Source organism: Cornus florida, unplaced genomic scaffold, assembly GCF_030987335.1.
Source record: "Cornus florida cultivar Cherokee Brave unplaced genomic scaffold, ASM3098733v1 CherokeeBrave_3.0.0_Hap2_Chr05, whole genome shotgun sequence".
In the NCBI taxonomy this organism is placed as follows: domain Eukaryota; kingdom Viridiplantae; phylum Streptophyta; class Magnoliopsida; order Cornales; family Cornaceae; genus Cornus; species Cornus florida.
The window spans coordinates 59,861,377-59,885,496 of NW_026775575.1; the positions used below are offsets into that span (position 1 = coordinate 59,861,377).

Consider the following 24,120-nt stretch of genomic DNA (forward strand, 5'->3'; position numbering starts at 1 on the left):
ATGGATATCCAACGAAGAAGTGATTTGTGTTTGACTTAATTGTGTTTAGTTGAGTTCACATGCTAATTAAATGTATTGCGGTACATTTGTTTAACTAAATCTGTCCAGTAAATGTATCATGTTGATGCCAAGGGCAACAAAGTGGTATCACCTCTATTTTTTAAATTGGATGGTGATGGTTGAGTCTCCAAATGAATGAGTAAAGTGGATGCGTAAGTTTCTTTTCAATGACAAAAATGTATTTTGTTGATGTTAGAAATAACTCGTGTAACTAAACTTGTCGAATAAATACGCTTGTCGAATAAATACGTCGTGTTCGTATTAGAGATGATGATAATAGTTTAATTTTTTAATTAAACATCTCTTATCATATTGTATTACCTATATTATATATGTGTCGAGAAAAACTTGACACGAGAACAAGTCGTTGATAGAGAATGGTTGATAGAGAATGACGATATATGTTTGATAAACAACATATAATTAAATGAATTCCCGTAAAAACAAAACAACAATATATAATTACTAAGGCGACAAATGAGCCGAGCGAAACTCCAATTTGTTCGAACTTAGCTCGTTCATTTGTGGTTTTAGTTCATAGACTAGTCATTATTTTAAAAAACTTTTCACTTTTCATAACAAAAGTTGTTTAAGTTTGATTTGAGTTCGTTGAAGAGCGTTTTGACTCGTTCATGAACCTATATAAACCTAAATAAGTTTATATTCACAATTACATGTTCGTGAATTTAGATTTATGAACTTAAACAATATTAGCTCCTGTTTATGAACAAATGCAGTGACGGAGCTAGGATTTCAAGTGTGTGTGGGGGGGGGGGGGGGGGACACATATATATATAACAACTATAAAATTCAAAAAGACAAAGAAGAAGAAAATTATTAAAATATAAAAGGAAAGAAAAATGAAAGAACTTTAACAGGAAATAGTTAAAAAGTTTCAAAGAAAAATTTGACTTTTTCTACTAAGGAAATTTAAGGAATGTGAAGAGTAAAAGAAAAAATAAAGAAAAAAATAAGAATATAATTTTAGGAATTACAAATTTGAGGGGGCACTATATAAATTTTTTCATACATATGAATTTTTTTAAAAAAATTACCACATATATTATAGGTTGCTGACCAACTCAGGGGGGCACGTGCCCCCCCCTAGGCCTTCATTGGCTCCGTCAGTTTAAACAAATTTAACGTTCATAAGTAAAGCCTAACAAAATTCAACTCATGTATCAAACAAACTCAAACTCAAACTCGATTCATTTACTTAATGAACCAAACTTTAAATGAGTTGATATTGAACTCTTCATGAATAATTTGGTTCAAAGAGACTTGATTTATCGATAAATGCTTCATTAAGTAGAATTATGGCATTGATGGTTCTAAACCTTAATATCACTTTACAAAATTAACGTTAAATTTTAGTTTAAATAAATGCAGTAGCTCAAAATATTCAAGAATACAAATCTGAAACTAAAGATCTTGAGTGTAGCTTCCGGTTTTCACACTCCAATTTTAAGAAATAAAAAGAAAACTCCAACTTTAAGGATTAAGTAATTCAAATCCATTGTTAGAAACCAAAGGTGAGCACACCTGTTTTTCTCTGCACGAGGACATTCTCTTCTTTTCCAAATCTATTGCAGAGTATATAATTTTCCTCCAAACCAAACATTCCTAGAACCTTAAAACATTCCAAACCAAAAATTCCTCACCCCACAAACACTCCATAGACCAGATTCCATGCAGAGAGCTAGTCACATTCTATGCACAGATGTTTAAAATTCCTTTCCATCCTATACCATCATAAAAATTCTACTAAAAAAGATCTGAATTTTTTTATTTATCGCTAAACGCGAAATGGTATTTAGTGCAAGATTATTCTAAACTTCAATCTAACTCTAATGATTTACCATTAAGTTTTCAGTTTCACAAATTCTTCTGCTCAAAATATTCAGGATTACCAACCTAAAGAGAAAAACCCCAAAGGAAATCAAGGATCAGATCCATTGCTTTAAACCAAAAGTGAGCACACATTTTCTCTCCCTATATGGACATTCTTTTCTTCTCCAATTCTATTGCTGAGTTCATAATTTTCTTCCAAGCCAAACATTCATCGTACCACAAATACTCCAGAAATCTATGAAGAAAGCCATCCAGATAGAGAACTGAAAGGATTGAGGGAAAGGGAAAAGAAAAAAGGAAAAGAAAACTATGGAACAACGAGGCCTGTGTTTGAGCCTCCAAGATTGTCTGAATTCTGCCCAATGCATTATAACTGGAAAAATCATCATTCAACACAGCCCAGGAAAATCTGGTCCCGGAAAATCAGCATCAGTTCAGCTGTATAGTAGCACCCAAGTCGACCCAAGTAAGTTCTCTACAACTGCAACAATGACACTAAGGTTAGGTGTGGCACTAAGGTTAGGTGTGGTAGTTTCACCTTCATTCAGTGCCTCCATGTTGGCTTTTGCATGGTGGTTTAGAGAGCTAACCTAAACACAATTATTTTACCCCTTTGGTTGCCTGAAATTGACTGAAAAAGTACATACCTCAAAACATTATCATAACATAATATTCAACTGATGTCAAATCTTTTCATTATCCAATAGATACAAAAAAGGGGAAGTTAAGCGGGAAAGCATACCTCAAACATGGAAAGAGTAACAAGCACAATGGGATAAAAAACACAACATATAAATTAAAGTTCCACGTCGAGCCAGATTTTGGGACTCCAGGAGCTTTTGTCATCAACAGCCAGCATAAGCACAAGTTCTTCCTTGAATCTGCAACTCTCCAAATCTCCGAACATCAGACTGTTCATTTTGACTGCAACTCTTGGGTTTATCCCTTTGATAAAACAAAAAGAAACCGACTCTTCTTTTCAAACACTGTAAGTTACATACTGAATTGGTTCATTTTTTCCCTTCTTCCTTGTTTTTTCTGTCATGTTTTTGGAATGCAATCAATTAAAGCATGTGACCTTGATTAGAGTTATCTTCCAAACCAAACACCAAATGCTTTGGTGGAATTGAGGAAGGAAGAACTTGCTAGCTTGAGAGGAGATGGAACAGGGAAGAGGAAAGAGTGGGATCGAATCTATGACTATGATAAATACAATGATCTTGGCGATCCCAATAATGGTCCTCAACATGCGAGGCCAGTCTTAGGTGGGTCAGAAATGCATCCATATCCCCGAAGGGGAAGAACTGGCCGCCCTCCTAGCCGCCAAGGTATTCAAAATTTTCTTGTTTTCATATTCCATTTTTATATACACTGATGATATATATAATAACTGTTGCATACTAATGTTCAGATCATCAAACTGAGAGCCGGCCAGAAACAATCAACTTAGATATATATGTTCCCCCAGACGAGCGATTCAGTCCCAAAAAACTGTCAGAGTTCACAGAAAATTCAATCCAGGCTGCTGTACATTTCCTTATACCTCAAGCAAAATCATTATTCCAAGAAAATTCCAGTAGTTTTGAGTCCTTCAGTGAAATACGCGACTTGTTTACGAGCAAAAAGTACCAAGTAGTGGAAGAATGGGTTACCCATAAATTGAAGAAGCTAGTACCAGATAAGCTCTTCAAAGAGATTCAGCAAACAAGCAAGGAGAACCCAATGGATTTTCCATTACCTCAAATTATAGCAGGTCAAAAAATATTTACCTACAGTTCACAATCTTCAATCAGAAAGTATATCATTTGCAGAATAGTAGTTTCACTTGTTTTTTTTTTAAAAAAAACAAACTTAAATTTCTTTAATTTTCAGGAAATGAATTGGTATGGAAAGACGACGAGGAGTTTGGGCGTCAGATGCTTGCAGGAATTAATCCAGCAGTTATCCGGACATTGGAGGTACATTCAAACACTGAACTCGATTTGAGCTATTAAAACTTCATCCTATGGCCTAGAACGAAAATTGAAATGTATGCCATTATCAGGTACCATACTACTGCAGAAACTAGAGCATGTAACGGAGTAGTTCCATGATAATCAAGATTAGATAAGAAAGAAAGTAGGAAGTGCAATCTCATCAAAATACAATATGCATAACACAATAAACCTCTGCAGATGAGCTCACTTATGATTTTCAGGTACTCTAAATGTGTGACCGACGTAATTTGTGAATTAAACCCCCCCAAAAATCAATCCAACATATAGCAAATCATAAGATCAACCTAAAGGCTAAATCAGGAAACTTGATTTAATGGAACCTTATGCTAGAAGACTTTTCCTTAGCATTTTAAATGAGTGCAAATACTCAATTAAAATGTATCTCATGACCATTTCTTTTCGATCAATTGTTGACAAGTTTCCTCACCAGACAAAACAGGCACCCAATATATCAAACCAAAGAAGTAAGAAACCAATCCTCATCTAGCTGGTTCAAGAATCTGTTCACCCTGAATACTGTTTTGAACCTCAAATATTAAAAATACTATTTTTTGCCCCAACCTTCTTTAATCTCTTCATATATTTTGTACAATGATTTTACATTTGAATGGTTTTTTGTGGCGTTATCACTTCTAATCTTCTATTTGTCATATCAATAGCAAAATACAAGCACGAGTTAACTGTTCAACAATTGAAATGCAATACAGAAATTCCCACCACAAAGCAAAGATGGTACCGTGAGTTCAATAAAGGCATCTGACATAGAGCACAACCTCGATGGGCTGACTATTAACCAGGTAACCACATCATTTCTCTCTTCCTTGAATAAATGAATGGTCGATGATGAAAAATATTTCAGGATAATCTAGTTATTTTAGTGCCAAAGTAAATATAGAGCTTCTCTTATATTAATATCTCAAGTTATCAGGTTTCATTCAGTTATTTATATCTCAAGAGTTATTTTAGTGCCAAAGTAAATATAGAGCTTCTCTTATATTAATATCTCTAGTTATCACGTTTCATTCAATTATTTAAATCTCAAGTTTCACTTATTATCATTTTTCTTTCTTTTTTGGTTAAACTATGCAGCTAACCTGCTACCTGAACTTAAATATAGAGCTTCTCTTAGAGCATCTAAAAACCTCTTACAGCCTCATCAGTTGTAAGAAATTACTGTGTAATTTAAAAACTGGAAAAGAAAAAAAGAAATAAAAAGATAAAGAAAAAAGAAGCATAAAATCGTTATATCATGCATGGCTGATATATCCAGTTCCTCAATTTTCAGCAGTGATAGTAGGAAACTATAAGCAACCATAAACTAGCTAAACAACTTTAGTACTTAATATAGACTTCCAACTGATCTCTTATCGACTTGAGAATGACATGTGCCATAGTTCATGGGAAAATTACCCTGACCTCCCAAGGTTTGACTTTATTACCTTCGGATTAAACTTTTAAAAAAATAATTTTGACACCCCTGCTCAGAATTAAGACCCGTTGGGTTAGTTAATGGTAGCATTGAAATTACCAAACTACCCTCATCTTTGATACAACCATTCTGTGTGTCATGCTGACATAAGCAACCCAAAATTTTAAAAGATGAAATTGTCCTTAATATGATTGCCCACTCACACAGTCACACCGTCTCCCTGTACCCAACCACCACCAGCAGATTGAGTTAAGGGAGTGGAGTTGAAATAACATAGCTAATTTCAGTAGCATTGTATACTGTTCATCTAGGAGCATAATTTACACATTAACTATTAACTTCAATCTAATTCATAAAATGATCTCCTTTCCATTTGAAAAATGCAATAACTTTTTTTAATAAGAAGGCTTTGTACTCAGGTGCAGACCCTTGCTTGTTTGCGATCCCTTCTTAAAAGTCCTTCCCGATTGGCCTTTTGGCAGTAGTTCAGTTGTGAAGAGAGAGGATGGGTGAAAGGCTCATTCGACTCCTATGTTCTCTCTTTCTCCACCTCCCCACTACCACCACCTCCTCTATATTCTCGCTCTAATTATAATACAAATGCAATGTGTGTGTGTATAAACCCAGATGCAATGTTAATTATGATATATATGTATATATGTAAGCACAATACATAGCATGATCTGCGAGGAACCCATCGATTGAATGAGCATGAGCATGACCATGAGAATTATTACTTAAACTGAGTGATGCTTTACATGTTTAATTAATAAAACCAGACATCATACCAACAATAAAAAGCAGAAGAGTGATGTTTTAAAATATAGCTTAAGAAGAACCAAAGAGAAAATGAAAATTATTTATTTAAACTTAGTGCAAGGAAGGCAGCTGCAGAGATTGATGCAGCAACGTCATATAGTTACTATAGAACACTGGTTGCACCAGAGAACCTGGTTCAAGTGGTAAAGAAGTGAGGTGTTAGTTCTTTCTTAGAGGATTGCATCTCACAAGAAAAAGCAGTCTGTTGAAAAGATGTCAAAAGTTGGCTAAGATGCTTTGACTATATAGATGGCCCAATCAATTGGTATTGGTAAGGAGTGAAATGGGTCAAGTTTAAGGAGTATAAGGACAACAGAAAGGCAAAAGAGAAATGTAGCATAGCTGGTGAGAAAAATTGTGATGACCTATATGGCCATTGACAGAGCAATTGGCGAAAAAAGGTGTGAGTTGACAACCACAAACAGCAATGGTACATGGACTTGTTAGATGTTTTAACATGATGATCATTGCAATGTGTTTCAGACAACAGAATGAAACATATTTCAAACTTTTGAAAGCCAGTTTCAGTTGTACCTGATATTGCTTAAGCCCAAGTCATTTGGCAATCAAACTAGGAACTGATCTCGCCTTGTTCCAGGCTCTAGACAAGCACAATATACTCTATTTAAGAACCAAAAGAATGAGTAAAAAGAAAGAAAAAAATAAAATGAAAAATACAAAAATGAAAACAATAGATAAATTTAATATATTACGCAAAGGGAATCCTACCAATTACTTTCTCATTAAAATATATGCATAAAATATTCATGTCCATTTAAAATACAAGACTCGCTCATAGATAATACATTTCCCCAAAAACCAATGTGAGTGGTACCGCCAGAACATGATACACATGTAAAAAAGGACAGAATATGGATTTGTTAAGTTAATATGACTTATGTTGGTGAACCATGCGTGACTTGCGAAATTCGATTTCCAAATAAAACACAATCTATCTTAAACCTAATCTCTATGATTTTAGAAAAAGTCTGCAAGCTTATTCATACCTAAGGCATAGATATTTTGAGCATATTGAGTGCATCCTAGCATAAGTGTATGGTGTGAATGTTGATCATCTGATTTTCTATGATGATAACGGAGTAATCAACACCAAAGTTCAATCACACAACCAACACAAGCTTGGACGACCAGTCATGGAGATTTCTGAGGTTTGGAATCCGGTAGTTGTATAGTTCATTCACATAGTAGATGCGGTTTGCCTAGACTAGAACTTGTGGTTTTTTATTAAGGTTTGTGCAAGATTACAACCCAAGACAGTAGAACAATCTTTTGAAGCCAACAGCGAGAAGGCATTATGCAAGTGAAATCTTCAATATATTGTGAATTAATAAAGTACACAAGATGTGTGTCCTGTGTACCCTAAAACAAGCTTGTCTTTCTCCCTCTTTGAACTTCAAAATCTTAAGCCAACAAATCTTTATCCAAGTACATTATGGTTTTTCCTAAAGGCAGTTTTTGGCACATAAGATCTTATTGCTCATAACCTTCGAATTTACATCACAGGCAACGAGCCAATGGAGAATCTCCATCTTGGATTACCATGATTACTACATGCCCTTTTTAAAAAGAATAAACACAAAGGGTGTATGTGCTTATGCGTCTCGAACACTATTGTTCTTAAGGAATGATGCCACATTAAAGCCAGTGGCAATAGAACTGAGCTTGCCTAGCTCCTCGAGTGACGAGGAGATCAGCAGAGTGTTTGTTCCATCAACTCAGGGTACTGAGGCAGCATTGTGGCAGATGGCCAAAGCTCATGTTGCAGTCAACGATTCCGGTTACCATCAACTAATCACCCATTGGTAAGTTATTTCGATTATTTTGCATGCTCGCTGAAACTACAGTTTTGAAATCATTTTCGAAATTATTTTGCTGGCAAATTTATGAATATAATGTCATGATGCATTTCCTAGGTTAAAAACTCATGCAATAGTTGAGCCATTCATCATCGCCACCAGAAGGCAGTTAAGTGTGATGCACCCAATCCACCAGCTATTAAATCCTCATTTCAAAGATACTATGCACATAAATGCACTGGCTCGGAGTATTCTCATAAACTCTGGTGGAATCCTTGAGAATACATTGTTTACAGGAGAAACCTCAATGGAGTTCTCCTCTGCTCTCTATAAAGATTGGAGATTTGATGAACAAAGCCTACCTGCCGATCTAGTGAAAAGGTATGTTATTGATCTTAATTTATGTCCCTCAATCTAGGCTAAAATGCAGAATACCTCAAGGATCATGTTCAAAAAAGAAGTGAAGAAAATGCACAAATTAAACCAAGACAAAGATTTACATGGTTCAGCCCTAAGCCTACACCCATAGTGGAACAAACAAGAGATTAATCCACTATTATAACTTAAAGACTACAACATGTATAACATTAACAACCCAAGGGAAACATGGTGAACCCTATCAACATCTCTCTTATAATATGTATCCAGTTACCGTCACTACAATGCAACCTGCTGCCACGCCCAACTTACCATCACTTCCACAGTCACATTATAGACAAATTTCTAATGGCACTGCTTCGAATTTTGAACCTAAAGAATTCACCAAACTTGCTGCTATCAAGAGAAGAAGTGACTTCGCACACAAGACAAGATCAGCTATATGGTTGTAGGTACATATACATATAATTGTAAGTAGATGTATATGTAGGAGGATATGTGTAAGAATGTGCATATATAGAAGGTATTGAATATTATATTACCAAAAACAAATAACATAATCACAATATCAACATTGCCTCAGCTATATGTCATATTTAATAACAATCACATTTGAAGATTATTCGTTTTTCAAAGGAACACAAGAAATAGTTTTGAAATAGCTGACTATTTTTATATTGCTTTTTTTTCTTCCATATTATAAATCCCTTTGGAACAAAAAATCCAGACGTATGGCCTTCAAAGGCACAGAGAAGGGCTCTGGAGTTCAACTTCTCTTTGAAGACTATCCCTACGGTGCAGATGGACTTGACATATGGGTTGCCATTAACACATGGGTAACAAACTATTGCTCATTCTTCTACACAGATGATGATTCTTTGAAGTCTGACAACGAAATCCAAGCATGGTGGTCAGAAATTCGAAATGTGGGTCATGGTGATAAGTGCAATGAAACCTGGTGGTACAAAATGGAAACTCGTTCTGACCTTATAGAGGCTCTGACAATTCTTATATGGACTGCATCAGCCCTTCATGCTGCAGTGAACTTCGGGCAATATGGATATGCTGGTTACCCTCCAAATCATCCTACACTGTGTCGAAAATTTATTCCGGAGGAAGGAACACTAGAATTTGCTGAGTTTCTAAGGGATCCTGACAAATACTATCTTAAAATGTTGCCTGAAAAAATTGAGATGACCCTTAGTATAGCACTGATAGAGGTGCTTTCACGTCACACATCAGATGAAGAATACTTGGGTCAAAGACCATCATTGAGGTGGACAGCCATTGAACAGATCCAGGAAAAGTTTAAGCAGTTTAGTGAGGACCTTCAAGAGGTGGAGAAAAGAATCTCAGAGAGGAATAGAGATCCAAAACTTAAGAACAGATGGGGTCCTGCCAATATTCCATACAAACTTCTGTATCCTGATACATCAAATGTTAGATCCAGAGGGGGCATCACTGGAAAGGGGATCCCTAATAGCATATCCATTTAAAATATCTTTAAGATGGTGTGTATGTAAATTCAAGACAATACTTACAATATTTATGTTTCGAACAAATATTTCTTGCATAAATGGACTCATTCAAGTTATGTGAACTCATAAACTTTGTTGATGATACTGAGTAATCCACTCAAGTGAGAAAACCATCACCGCATCAGATGAGCAATTGGGCAAGTGATACATGTATACTTAAAGGTACAAAAGGAATTTGACGTGGTATTTTAGTTCAATTGAACCATCAGGTTTCCATCTTATGTATAAAGCTTCTATGTAATCATTTATGATGTTATTATGGCCTTATATTAACACATTTTCCAACTTTAGATGAATAATAGAAAGTTACAACTCTTATAACCATTAGGTTAGATAAAAAGAATATAGAATCACAACATTTCAAGCAAGTGGGCCAGAACATATTCGAATCTAGAACAGCAACACTGCATTCGAATTGGCCAGCACATAAACACAGAACATGCATATGCATGTCATCTAATCAAAGAAAACATATTATTACATTTAGTACAATTCTTCCAAAACATGTGCCCAATATAAGCAGAGGAAACAAAATAGATAGATGTTAATTTGTTGGAGCGATGATAATCAAACTAACATACCAAATGGAGAGAGAATGTTGAAACTGCTCAAGAAAGCACCACATTTAGAAGACACAATTATGAAGTGAGGTGCAGTGACCTTGAGATGCTTGAGAATGTAATCTAAAACATGTAGTCCACAAAATCGAAAGCAAGCATCGCCACGGACTTTTTTTCCTCTGGTGCAATTTTTATCAACATCGACCTTGCAAGGCAAAAGGTGCATGATCAACTTTTCCAGGATTGCCTAACACCATATCAGCAACCATTTCAGCAGTCCCCAAAGCCTGAAAATAGGGGGGCAAAAAGCGACATGATTATTTCATTACTTTAAAAACAAGTAATTTGGAACCAACACTAAAAGGACTGGGTCACCCACTCTCCGCTTTGGTTTAAACAGCAAGCAACATGGACAGATTAACAACCCACAGACATAATTTTGGGTAGAAGAAACTGAAATTTTAGTGACGACAGACACACACACGCACATCTAAGTACATCATACTGGAATAATCTTGTATGAGTATCCCCTTAGATTTAATTTCCAGCAGCATAAGCAGAGAATAAGAAAAATTACCAATGTAAGTCCTTCGCCTTCATGCCCAGCAGCAAGGAACACATTTGACAAACCAGGAACAGGCCCAATCACTGGCTTACCATCAGGCACTGGAACAGTGAAATGTTATATTATTACATCAGTCTACAGTTGAAGACTCATATGTCCAGCACTATCAAAATTCCAATACTCAATTAATAGTTGAGAAAATATGTTTACTTTGCAAACTTACTATAAGGTCTTAATCCTATTCTCACTTCTCTGCTTTTGCTGAAATCACTCAAACATACTTCTCTTAAAGTGGGAAAGAACTCCCCAGCCCGATCCCATATATTATTGAGAATGGACGCATCCATTTCTGTATTGAACCCAACAAACTGGCGGCTGCTCCCTGGAAAGACAGATATGAGATGGAAGAATGTGCAAGTGTATAATTAGCAGAAGCTACTCTTAAAGAAGGGAAGCAAATGACTAATACAATAATAATTCAAATGATAATTGCTTAAAAAATTTCTACCAGACAGATATAAGAGAACAGGAATTAAAAAATTTGGAAAGATTTCAGGTTCTCTTGCATTGTAAACCCCCTAATAGACAAGCTAGGTACTACCACCACTGAATAAGAGATTTTGGAGCCTCATAATCAACCTCCATTACAGCATTCATATTCAATACCCATGCTCTTCTGGAAAGTCATGACAATGTAAAGAATGTTATTATTTTAAGAAGAAAGAAATGTAACGATCGGTCCAGGTATTTGTTAACTTCATACACTATGATTTTCTAATGAATCACCTTTGGACCTCAAAGACTCTTGTTGAAACCATCAGAAAGTGGAATCCAAATCTCGTTCTCTGTGTAGAACAATTTCACAAAGATTTCCCTTTCTATCTTCCTCAATTGACTCAACTATCCCCAGTAAGTTACAGAGTATCTTTGAGGCACTATGGTTATCATAATTAAAATAAATAAATAAATAAAAGGAAAGAAAAAATCTAAAACCAGCAATCATGGAAAAGTATACTTTGGTTAGGAGGCGCATTGCCAACAGCGTAAGCTCAGCTTCAGCCAAGGGAAAAGAAAAAAAATTAGCGCTGGACACGCAATACCAGTGCAAGAGAATATAACAATTAATGTAATTTTCTCTAATGGAAGAAATGAAAAGGAAAATTTATTATTGAAATGGGAAGAAAAAGACTCATTATAAGAAGGGAGAAAAAGATTTATAAGAAGAGCACAATAAAGAAAGGAAACAGAAAATAAAATTAACTAACAATCCAGAATAGGAAATAAATAACTAAATTGAAGGCTAGAACAGTTACCAAGAACAAGGTTTCCCGACGCATCCATGGTGGCTGTCATTGAAATAGACGAAGTTTGTGTATGAGTTGATCCTGAAGCAGAAACTGAAGAATCCAGTGTCACAACTTTATGACCAATGTAGCCCATCTCCATCAGACCATGATTCAGTTGTAAGGAACTGAAATTTTCTAGCACAAGCAGGTGACCCTGTAATTTAATATCAGACAAAAGGCATATTTAACAACCAAAAACTAAAGCAAATCATGCAACAATTTTGACATGAAGAATCACACTAAAAATATATCAGGGGATTAATATCATCACTTAAGAGCATGTTTTTCGTACAGACCATCTATTTTCTGTAGGTTGGGTAATATTTGTATATAGTCATAGAGTTGGGGTCTTCATGTAAATATGCGATACTTATAAATATATGTACACATTATTTTTTAGGGCTCTCTGTATGTGAAAGTACCCCCAAAATCAGTTTCGTATCTCTCTCTCTAACTCAACATGGTATCAAAGCCAACATTAAAACCCTAGCTCTTCATCATCAGAGAAAGTCGCCGCTGTTGTCGGAGAGAGTTGCCTCCAGCGTTGTCGAAGAGAAGTACAGCAATTGGCTTCGAACAGAGTCGTTGTCTGAGGTGTTGTCACCGGCAGAGGTAAACGCACGATATTGAGTCATTGATAGTTGTGGTCGTATTTGTTCCTATTGCCGATTGACATCGTGGATTCCTTCCTTGGTCGTTGTCGTAATTGCTGTGTGTAGTCATTGCGGTTGCTGGGTCTCTGTGCTCACTCTTGTATTTGTTTCTTGCTCGTCAGATCTGGTTCGTCCATCATCATTCTCGCAAGTTCATGTGTGTTCGTTGTTGGGATTCTCGGTGGTCGCTGGTTGTTGCTTGTTTCTCAGCTGTAGAGAATTGAGTTGACCCGATTCGACCAAGAACCAACTGATGGATTGCGTTCCCAGATCAGATCTGTGCATTTTCTTTTTTGCCAGTATAATCTGTTAAGAGGCCGGTTTCGCTTGTTTTATTGGCTGTTCAGTGTTCCATTTGGCTGTGCAGTGTTCAGTTTGGCTGCCCTTGATTTGTTTTGCATTTCTTCCCAACTTCTAGTTTCATAGCAGAACCTAATGAAATCAAGACAACTTCTGCTACAATTACTGATCATGTTGGAATACAAATTACTCAGTTAAACTAAGCAATACCAATTACTTATTATTGGCTCAGGCTGTGAATCCTTGGGAGCTAGATGGAAATTAAAATATGTCATCAATGATCCTCTAGCTAAAACTGATAAAGTGTATGATTATTGGAAAACTGAAAATTGCATGGTTATGTCGTGGCTGTGGAATAGTATGGAGCCTTCAATTGCAGCTAATTTTATGTTCGTTAATACTGCTAAGGATATTTAGGATGTTGTTTGAGAAACTTATTCTATGGACAAAAACGTTTCCAGAATTTACTCTGTGTATGAGAAGATGTTTCTTTCACAACAAGCAGGAAAAGTATAGGTGAATATTATAGTGCTTTGAAAGGACTGTTGGATGAGAGAAGTCAATATCACCCATTAACTACTGATGTTGAGGTTCTAAAATGACAACGTTTTCTATTTTTCTTGCTGGTTTAGATGTTGATATACAAAATATTCGTAATCAAATTCTTGCTAGTGATAGAGGACTCCCATCTTTGGGTAATATTTATGCTCGATTACTCCAAGTTACTGAATCATTGTCTTCAAAATCAGTTGGAAAAGAAAATCAGCTGTGTTGTCCTCATATTGGAATCAATATTCCACTAGGGGTCGTGCTAATTCAAGTTGTAACTGTGGCTATTGAAGTTATTTGGGTGGTACACGAGGACATGGTGGTCGTGATCATGATCGTGGCCGTGGGGACACACGTCATTGTGGTAATTGTAATGGTACAAATCATAATATTGATGCTTGTTGGGATCTATATGGAAAGCCAGCTTGGGTGAATCAAGCAATTATCTTTTCTGAAGGTGCTTCTTCTCATTCCTCAGTTGCGATAGATCATCTAGCTTCCAGTGATTCCATTTCACAACCAAGTTCCTCACCACTGTCACACTTTCTGATGAGGAGTTAAATGCCCTGGTCAAGAAGGCACAAAATTAGACCATTGCCGATGTTGCACATTTACTCACTCAGGTAATATTGGATGTTTTTCCGACTTATAGTCTACATCTTCCCCATGAGTTATTGACTCAGGGGCATCTGCGCATATGACTGGTAAGGATTTGTTATTTACTAAATTATATGTGACACCTCAAATCCCGTGATCCGAAACATCACCGGTAAAGACCCTAAACCCTGACCCGATACCGAGTCAGAATGGGGAAGCGATAAAAGAGAAGGCACCAATAGAGGTAGAAGCTACCTCTAATGTGATGCCCCAAATCCCATGATCCGGTGCATTAACCAAAAAGATCCAACCCGACCCGTAACCCGAGTCAAGAATGCGGAAGCTAAGAACAACATTAGCCTACATGGCTAATGAGACCATGAATGAAACACCAAAGGTCAAAATATGCCACGCTAAACAGATAGGAACATTCCATGAGGTTCTAGACTATATGGGAATGGATTCGTTACAAATCGGTATTTTTAACATACGAAAAACATGACCAATCTTCAATAAAATGATCATAACTCACTCCATGATTTGAATTTTGAGATGGAATTGGCACCATTGGAAAGATCGTTTCGACGCAGTCAGTTTAGACACAAGAATGACTTGGAGTTAAAAAGAATGAGATATGATTGTCTGAAGTTAGCTCGACGGTGCTGTGAATAGGGGGTGCGACCGGTCGTAGTTTTGGGCTACCGGTCGCCCAAAACTGAACTTGCTGCCCAAAACGAAAAATAAGGCTAGAAAAATAATTACCAAGGATCCGGTCACATGCAGAGGTGTCAAAACGCACCCAAATGACCCCGGAATGTCTCGGAATGGTCAGTTCGGTTGCAAGAAGGTACGGATGAGCTAAGGAACTCATCCTAAGGATTCGACCATGCGCCAAAACTTTCTCCAAACCTCATATAAATACAAATCATGGCATGGACAAATGTGATCCAAATGAATAAGTGAAACATATATTGAAGTGTGCATTAAAGATGAAACTCACACATTGGAAATAAAATGGCCTTATGGCCTCAAATACATCATCTTGAATTCACTTACACTTATATATTCTAAAAGTAATACATGAGTTTACAATTAAGAGGGAAAGAAATGTAACATAGGGTTTTGAAACCCTCAAATATACATTAGGGTCAATTTACAACAAAATCAGTCCACCAATGATACAAGACATGTCATCAACTCCAAAAGTCATCCTGAGCAACTCCTTTCCTGAAAATTGGTTATATAATAGGGGTGAGCACCACGGCTCGGTAGGATGATGGATTATACAAGTAAAATGCGTCCTTTGGAATCCCCAAGGACATGCAAGAAATGCTCGGCATCCCAAGATGGTAGGTCATGCAACCTAGAGTCTAAGCTTCGTGAAATGAAAGGGGATCATACATCAATTCTAGTTTCCGTAGCATAATAGTTCGACTCAACATAAACAAAACACCTAGTGAAGTCATATACCCAAAATACCAAGTAGATAAATAACGATCACAATAAGTTACAAGTTACATAAGGCACATTATCCCCATAATGGCAATCATGAACCCTAACAATAACAAGTCCAAGTAATTTCATGAATTATGAACTCAACGCAATCCCATGAACTCCACCATGACTCAACTCACATGATGAGGACGCCATAATGCAAATGATAATGCTCATGCCGTAAATCATATCCCGCATATTCCGATAAATTGGTGCACCACCGCACCCCATTGGACAATGTACACAGGCCAATGTACATAGGGGCTCACAACCCTTGGGCACCAATCCCCATTTCTCAAAAACTTTGGATAACAACTATCCATCAAAAGAAAAAAATAAAAAAAATCAAGTATGTCATGCATACGCAACCCGTGAACTCATGAACCGAATAATGACCACAATGTACCCATGGCCAAAGTGGCACTCACACATGACCCATGCATGATAAAAATATATCAATGCATCCCAATGCCAAAATAATGTCTAGCTACTCAAATAGACATTTGATCAGTCAAGTCCCCCAATGAATATAACCACATATACACCCAAATGTCCACATTGACACCATTTCTATGCAAGGAATGGTTAGGCAAATATAAAGTAATCCAATACGCAAATTCTATCCCTTCCCATCATGCTCAACATTTCTAAAATCCAACACAAGCCCAAGCTACACAAGAATCACATTCTTAATCATTTAACATTACATATATCACATATATGAACAATTAAACATGCACATATACATTTAGCAAATAATCATGCTTTAAATTTCCCCACATCCATAAGACCCAAAGAAGGTGCAAGTTACAAGCATAAGACACTCCTACCTCACTTTGAGGTGAAAACCTCAAATGACACCGAAACAGAAATGCTCCAAATGCGACGAGACTTCGAAGGAATGACAAGGAAGACGATAGGAACAATAAAGCCTCCTACGGCCGCCTCCGAATTCAAACCCGAACTCGGCCCCCAAAACTCAAAGTGTTCGGAACCAAAAACAAAACCAAGGGTTTTGAAGCCCTTGGTGTCCCTGACAAGAAACTCTTCAATAGCGAGTCAAGAATCAAAGCTCTAACCCACCCCACACTCAAAAGTGTCCGGAAATGAAAATAAGGACAAGGGTTTTGTAGCCCTTAGTGTCCCCAACCTTTCTCTTTCTTAAGGCTAGTCAAAATGGTGAGTGGAAGGCAAGGCAAAGCAAGCTCTAAGGTTGGCCATCAATGGAGGAACAAGGTGAGAGGAAGAAAATGAAGATTAGGAGAATGGAGACCAAAATCCAATCTCACACACACACATCCACACCCTCCACTTGTCAACAATCCGACCATCCACATGCCACAAATCAAGACCCAACACTTGTTCGAATCAAAACACAACACATGGCACTAACTTTCAAAAATTGCACAAAAGTCCCTCCAAGAAAATATCTAAAAAGATAATCGCACTATTGCCCCAAATGAAAATATCTTCAAAAGATAATCGCACAAATACCCCCAAAATGGAAATGTAACAAAATAAAATCGCACAAATACCCCCAAGTAACAAAAGGTAAAACGTAAACAAGTGCAATACAAATCCATAATGGCATGAAGGTAAAATACGCAAGATGAAGTGAAAGAAGTGTCGGGAACTATTCCCGAGCACTTGACTTCTTGTCCGACAAGACACAAACCAGAAAATAAATGGAAAAAGAAAATACAGAAAAATGAAAAAGGGACAGATCCTCACATTATACAAGTCTAATTATACATCCTCTGTTATTATGGCTTATGGTAATACTTGTCCAGATGTTGGTCAGGGTACTATTCAACCTACTTCTTCCATTTCATTATCCTTCGTGCAACTTGTTGCTCAATTTCCTTCCAATTTGTTATCTGCAAGTAAAATAACTAGAGCACTTAACTGTTCCGTAGCTTTTTATCATTTTTATTGTGTCTTTTAGGACCTCAAAACGAGGAAGACAATTGGTGGCGCACTTGAATGACGTGATATCTATTACTTGGACTGCGGTTATCCTATTTGTGGCGTGGCTCTTCACTCGAGGGTCTCTACTGGTATTACTGACTTTGGTCATCCTTCATTGAAGTATTTGAAGTCTACATTACCTTTTCTTAAGTCAGTGTCTGGTTTAAAGGGTTAGGCTTGTCAATTAGGCAAGCACCATAGAGTTTACTTTCCTTCTAGAGTCAATAATCGTCGGTCTTCTCCTTTTGAGTTAGTGAATACCGATATTTGGGGCCCGCCAGTCATAAAAGTGTACTAGCTTTTTCATATTTTGTTAATTTTGACAATAACTATTCAAAGATGACTTGGTTATTTTTAATTAAAGATCATTTTGATCTTTTTTCTATATTTCAGTCATTTTATAAAGAAATTAAGGTTCATTTTGGATGTGCCGTTCGTACTTTGCAATTTGATAATGCTATGGAATATATTAAAGGTGCTATTTCAGAGTTCTATGATTCCCATGGTATTCCCCATCAAACGTCTTGTTTTTATACTCCTCAGCAGAATGGAGTCGCAGAACGGAAAAATAGACATTTGGTTGAAGTCGCTCGTACTTTAATGCTCAATATGCGTGTTCCAAAGGAATTCTGGGGTATGCCGCTTTAACTGCTTGCTATTTAATGAATCGTATGCCATCTTCAGTTCAGTTGAAACTTGTGTATGTGTGTTTTAGGGTTAGATTAGAAGAAGAAGAGCAGAGGGAGGAGAGAAATCTGACAGAAAATAAATAAACCAGAAATATATAAAAGATACTAATCTGTGTAATCTCCATATAATCACCAATAATGAGGCAGAAAGATGGGAATGCAAAACTGTCAGACAATTGAACAAAGAAGCGTTGTGGGTATTTGAAATGGCCAAGAAGACTGATGTTTAATCAAAGAGAGATTATATATTATAAAAAGCATCTCAGTTATCAAGGCCAATGTGATAGAAAAAAAACAAGGCACAGGATGTGAGAAGAGGAAAACAAGGTATCCCATCCCATCTACCTCATTGTCATACTCATCGATTCGAGAAAAGAGAAAGGAAAACTAAGTATTGCTCTTAAAAAGGGAAGAAGATACTTGAAAATAACACCCTCTTTAGCATGAAAGGCCAAAACATTTCAGTTCTTCTGAAGAGAATCTTTGCTAATCTGAAATATTTAAACAAATGCAAGCATATCCTAGATTCTAACCTTTCGAGGCATTACAGGGACAGCAAGATCAATATCAGAATCCCTAGTCAGATCAAGCATCAAAGACCCACTCCAACAACCGGTAGCAACTACAACGGCCTTTTTGCTATACAAGGTGTTCTTGGTAGTCTGAACAGCTTCAACCTCCCCACAGCCACCAGATCTGAACATAAAAGTATTGTACTAGTTAATCTTGGTCAATATCGCCTAGTACAAGAATTTCCATAATCATTCTCTACTTTCAGCATAGCAGAAAAATGATGAAAACAAACCTTAATAAACAAGTCACAGGCTCATTATAGAACTCTGCATATCTTCCTTCTGATGCAAAATGCCTGTTACCCTACAATACCCACTTCTATATTAGTCACAATGCACGAGTAGCAAATACCGAAAATCACTTCGTTAAACAAGTCAGCTTTCTATCACAAGGCACAAAAGACATACCTTCTCAATAAATGCAACCGTACGTTTAGCATCCAATTGGTAGTCATCAGGTACAAAGGCCGCCCCACCTTCCTTTCCAACCAAAAGTGCAGGTTCCTCTAAAAGCAAATCACAGCTACCCAAGAACTCTGCTCTTAGCCCAGCTTCAGAAAGCCGATCCACCCTTCTTTTTAGCATGTCACACTCTTCAGGGGTTCTACCAATTAATAAGCTGCCTGTTAAAAAGAATACGACAACTATGTTTATAATATGCTTTTATAAGCTATTAAAATTATGTAACAAATTCAGTGGATGTCATTGGCATTGAGCTCACCACCAAACCTAAAGCCATGTATATGCTGGTATATATACATATATATATACATGTACTGTCTGAGCACATGAATCCCAAGTGTCGGATAAAAATTGACTTATGGAAAAAATAATAAATAAATAAATAAATCTCAGGATGTGCAGGTTTCCAAACCAACTTTTATTTTCCCCTAAAGTATGTTTCCCAAAAGTCTCCTTTTTGTTGGGTTATGGGGGAAAATTGTAAATCTATAGAGGAGATAGTTGATATTTTGGGTTCCTTGAGCTCTTAGGACCTTTTTGGAGCTGTTGTGTAGTTTTCGGGATGCGTTCCACTTTTGAAGGCTTTCTTATTCATATTTACTTATCAAAAAAAAAAAAAGTCTGTTTCAACATTTCATAAGCAACTAAATGCCTTTCAGGCAGAACACATATTCCGGATAATATTGACGTTGAAACAAATGTAGCATGCATATAAAATAGTGTCTTGTGACAAATTCACACCCCTCATCATCCAAGTCATACTCTTAGAATACCTGTCTTTTGTCCTCTCCAAATCCATATATCCATTGAAATCTTTGGTCTATTTATAAATTGTATAGGCCACCAAAGTCCCCTATTAAATTCTAGATTCCTGGGCTCAACTCTACTTCATCTTCCCTCTCGGAAGGAAGAGAGAGAGAGAGAGAGAGAGAGAACTAGAGAAGAAAAAGGAAGTTCTCCTTTGGTTCTGCCATGTGAAGGATATAAAGTTGAAATGAGACCTCAAGCCAAACACCCACATGAACAAAAAAATAAAACAAAATAAAATTAGTTCTACTCTGGTTCCATCATCACAGAGCATACAGGGAAAAAAAATCTACACGCTAAGCAACCTGTTTTCTATCGATCCTGTACCTTGAGGCTTTCTTATAAAGCCCCTTAACTGAAGGGTTTTTTTTTTGGCTACGGATTGGTACGGATAGAATCCGAAAACTCTGCATGGCATGAAACAATTATAAGCAGATGAAGTAAACCAAAGAACGATTTCTCTATTTCGGACATTGGGCAGGAGAGCCAGATCTAAACCACAGTAAAGAAAATGGAGTTATTTATATCCTTTAGAAATCTTAAGTATTACATCTCCTATGCTAGGCTCACTGGTCTGATTTTTCTTGAGTGCTGTCTTGCCAATTTCTCCTCTTTTGTTAATCAAATCACGGGTAGAGCTGCTTTCATAGAGAAACCCTATGGTTCATGAGATTTTGAAGCCTCTCAAGTTAACATACAACATTATACAGCATATCTGCAACAAAAATAATCAAGCTTCTGATTGCTTAAACACTTGCACATAAATTATATTAACTACATCTACATTAGGCAAGATCTTCCTATTTGAATTAAGAATCTGCTTTGATCAAATATATAGGGGTTGACACAAGCACGTGTAAATTCACATTATGATGTTGCTTAATACCTTATTAACTGTAAATCAGTTGATTGTTTAGGAGTGGAACTCTTGCTTTGTTCTTTTGTTTTGTACTTAATTTATATCAATATCCAGGTGGGGTTCACACATCTACGCAACTATTACAGTGACTTGTCCAAAAAGGTCCCCTCCAGCTGACATTTAGACAAATGTGGTACTAAAAAATCAATAACAGAAGTGGAAGAACCAAAAAAAACTCATTTCATCCTTTGGGGAGAAAATCAGAAAAGTTAAATACCTTAAAGAAAAAGAAAAATCTTAAGAGTTAACTATGCAGAATCTATTATAAAGCACTATATTAACTCGAGAATATTAATTAACCTGTCTTCTTCCAACCGAGTGTCTCTAGAGGATTCATACCCTGAAGTTGAATGTTCTCTGCCAACATCTCCCACAGTTTACGGCTTCTTGTTATTAACTCCCATGTCTCACTCCCAGGAGTTCTGTGTACCATCCATATATAGCCCTGTCCTAGAACCGGTTCAAATGCCAAGCAAAAGGTGAAGACATCGTACAATCAATCAGAGTTCAGGAAGAAGAAATATGCACACCATAACTTTCAGAAAAGAAATAAAAAAATTGCACACCATATATTGCTTGAGCATTTTTTTTCACTTGGTCAGATTTTTTTTTTTTTTTTTAACATCACTTAGATCAAAATAACAAGAGCATTTCACATCTATCTACAGGAGCTAATGCCATGATTAACAGAGTGTCCCTACATTGAACATCAATTATCTAGTGACCCACAAATTGTCTTGATTTCCTGAAAAGAACAGGAACAATAATATCTAATAAAAAATCATACCATATGAGCAGTATATCACTAGTCTTTGAGTAACATCAAAATCAAGGAGCTTTTTTTGAATTGTATTTGCAACTAAGATGTTAATGGGTAAAAGGATAGGAGAATTTGAAAGTATGGAATGATACCAAAACAAACTAGTATGCCATATATATATATACACACACACATACATAAATACTGGCAATATATATATATATATATATATATATATATATATTGTCACAAGTGAGTTGTCTACACTAATAGATGACAGTTTGACATACAGCAGAAAAGGTGTCAATGCTTACATGTATTGATGTCTATGCCTGTATATGGCAGGAACTGTGGATAAACTATTAACAATTAGTAGGTAACAAATTTGGATTATGGAACTCAAAGTGAGTTTTTGGCTGAAAGATCGTTGCTCATCTTAGATTACAAAGCTAAGTTGATCTATCAAACAAAACCTCAAACACTTTATGGGATGCAGCTTTATTTTTTAATTTGAGATTACTCCACTTATGGGGAGTTATGAATGATCCAATATTCTAGTTTCCTTCCTGTCCTAAATTTTCTCATCAACCAAACAGATGTAGAGCGTACCTGCACCAGTAGCGCCAGAGCACGGCACGGCTGCGTCGACCACGGCGACGGATAGGTCCGACCCGAGAAGTAACTGGCGGGCGATCGTCAGCCCAATGATTCCGGCACCGGCCACTACCACATCGAAAGAATGGGACGCAGCGATCGGGTTGGAATCAGAAACACGAAGGGCTTTGAATGGATTGATGTGGACTTTCTTGGTTGACAGTGACAATGATTTGTCGACACATTTGCAACCAAACAAGCTTGAATTGAAGGCGAAACTGCACAACAAAGGCCTGGGAAGAGATGCTCCGACGCCATTTAACTTAGGGTTAGGGTTTGGAGTGACAGAGAGAGAAATGGAAGCCATGAGTTCTTCGTCCAGGTGGTTTCTGCTACTGAGAGTAAGCTGATTGCTCAGTTGAAGCTTCGATAATGATGTGTATTGTAGTTACACGTGGGTTATGAGTAGGGTCCAAACCCAACCATCAATGAATAGAAAGGGATTACAAATCCAAAAGGCCCAATGGCCCAATTTGTAAGAATCGATCGAATGAATGATTAGGCCCGACCCGGCCACCTTTAAGGGGGATGGGTTTGACAATGGATCATGCAAAAAACCCATTTATTCAATGTGAAAATATAGGTAACAGGTGGTGTCCCCGTCCAATGCACCAACAACATTCAACCAAAAATATGCCGTACCAAGGTTATTTTACAAGTGGTATCCCTGCCCAATGCACAATCATACTTATTTTGAAAACTCCCTATTTCTTGTGTACCAGGGATATTAATCATATTATTATTCTCAATGTCGAAATGTTATATACTTTCTCCTAGTATCGAGTGCTGAGATATTATATACTTTCTCGTGGTATCGAGCCTCTTTGACCATCCCCGTCTACCATCGAGCACATGCAGGTTTCCTCGCGCCACATGTCCTAGGCAATGAGTTCCTCTTACACTGCAAATTACTCAGGATGGCTTTTTATGGTTGATGATTTAAGAAATCGTTTGACTTCAGTTAATAAGACCAATACTAAAGAGCACCTGAGTTAAAGACTTGTCTTGACTCCTGCCATTTAAGTTAAAACCATATAATGACATGGCTAGTTAATAGGGATAAGTGTAAAAAACACCCCTAAAGTATATTCCGCGTAGCACTTTTACCCCTTATTTAAAAAAATGTACAAAAAACACTTATAATCTTTTCATGTTATGCAAAATACCACCTCTAACATAAATTAGTGCTATAATACCCGTTTTGCCCCTTTACTCTTTCAAAAATGTCCAAAGGGGTATATATGCTACTAATCTGATAGTATAGAGGTGATATGTGAACATTATATTATATATATATTTTTAAAAACTTTTTTTCCTATATATATCTCTAAACAAT

At 36.7% G+C, this 24,120-nt stretch overlaps 2 protein-coding genes across 5 annotated transcripts; one reads left to right on the forward strand and one right to left on the reverse strand.

The window, feature by feature from the left end:
• The first annotated feature begins 1,962 nt into the window (after positions 1 to 1,962).
• Positions 1,963 to 10,109, forward strand: LOC132306587 (linoleate 9S-lipoxygenase 6-like). The gene is made up of 9 exons (XM_059804032.1): positions 1,963 to 2,377; positions 2,619 to 2,899; positions 2,999 to 3,239; positions 3,323 to 3,664; positions 3,784 to 3,869; positions 4,616 to 4,705; positions 7,681 to 7,979; positions 8,091 to 8,354; positions 9,079 to 10,109. Exons 1-9 carry the CDS (start codon positions 2,221 to 2,223, stop codon positions 9,845 to 9,847), a joined length of 2,529 nt encoding a protein of 842 aa, XP_059660015.1. The 5' UTR covers positions 1,963 to 2,220; the 3' UTR covers positions 9,848 to 10,109.
• LOC132306588 (uncharacterized) lies at positions 3,561 to 23,204 on the reverse strand. 4 transcript variants are annotated; one of them, XR_009482048.1, is made up of 11 exons: positions 22,740 to 23,200; positions 21,671 to 21,820; positions 19,591 to 19,805; positions 19,416 to 19,486; positions 19,144 to 19,306; positions 12,328 to 12,514; positions 11,238 to 11,396; positions 11,027 to 11,115; positions 10,471 to 10,736; positions 6,691 to 6,777; positions 3,561 to 3,680 (listed from the first exon to the last, which is right to left on the reverse strand). XR_009482048.1 is itself a non-coding variant. In XM_059804035.1 (9 exons), the coding sequence occupies exons 1-9, from the start codon at positions 23,089 to 23,091 to the stop codon at positions 10,644 to 10,646; spliced, it is 1,440 nt and encodes a 479-aa protein (XP_059660018.1). In that variant the 5' UTR covers positions 23,092 to 23,204; the 3' UTR covers positions 10,176 to 10,643. The 4 variants fall into 4 exon arrangements, 2 of the variants coding, with proteins under 2 accessions (XP_059660018.1, XP_059660016.1); XR_009482047.1 differs by lacking the exon at positions 3,561 to 3,680 and adding an exon at positions 6,272 to 6,287; XM_059804035.1 differs by lacking the exons at positions 3,561 to 3,680; positions 6,691 to 6,777 and having other exon boundaries at positions 10,176 to 10,736; positions 21,710 to 21,820; positions 22,740 to 23,204.
• Positions 23,205 to 24,120: the final 916 nt, after the last annotated feature.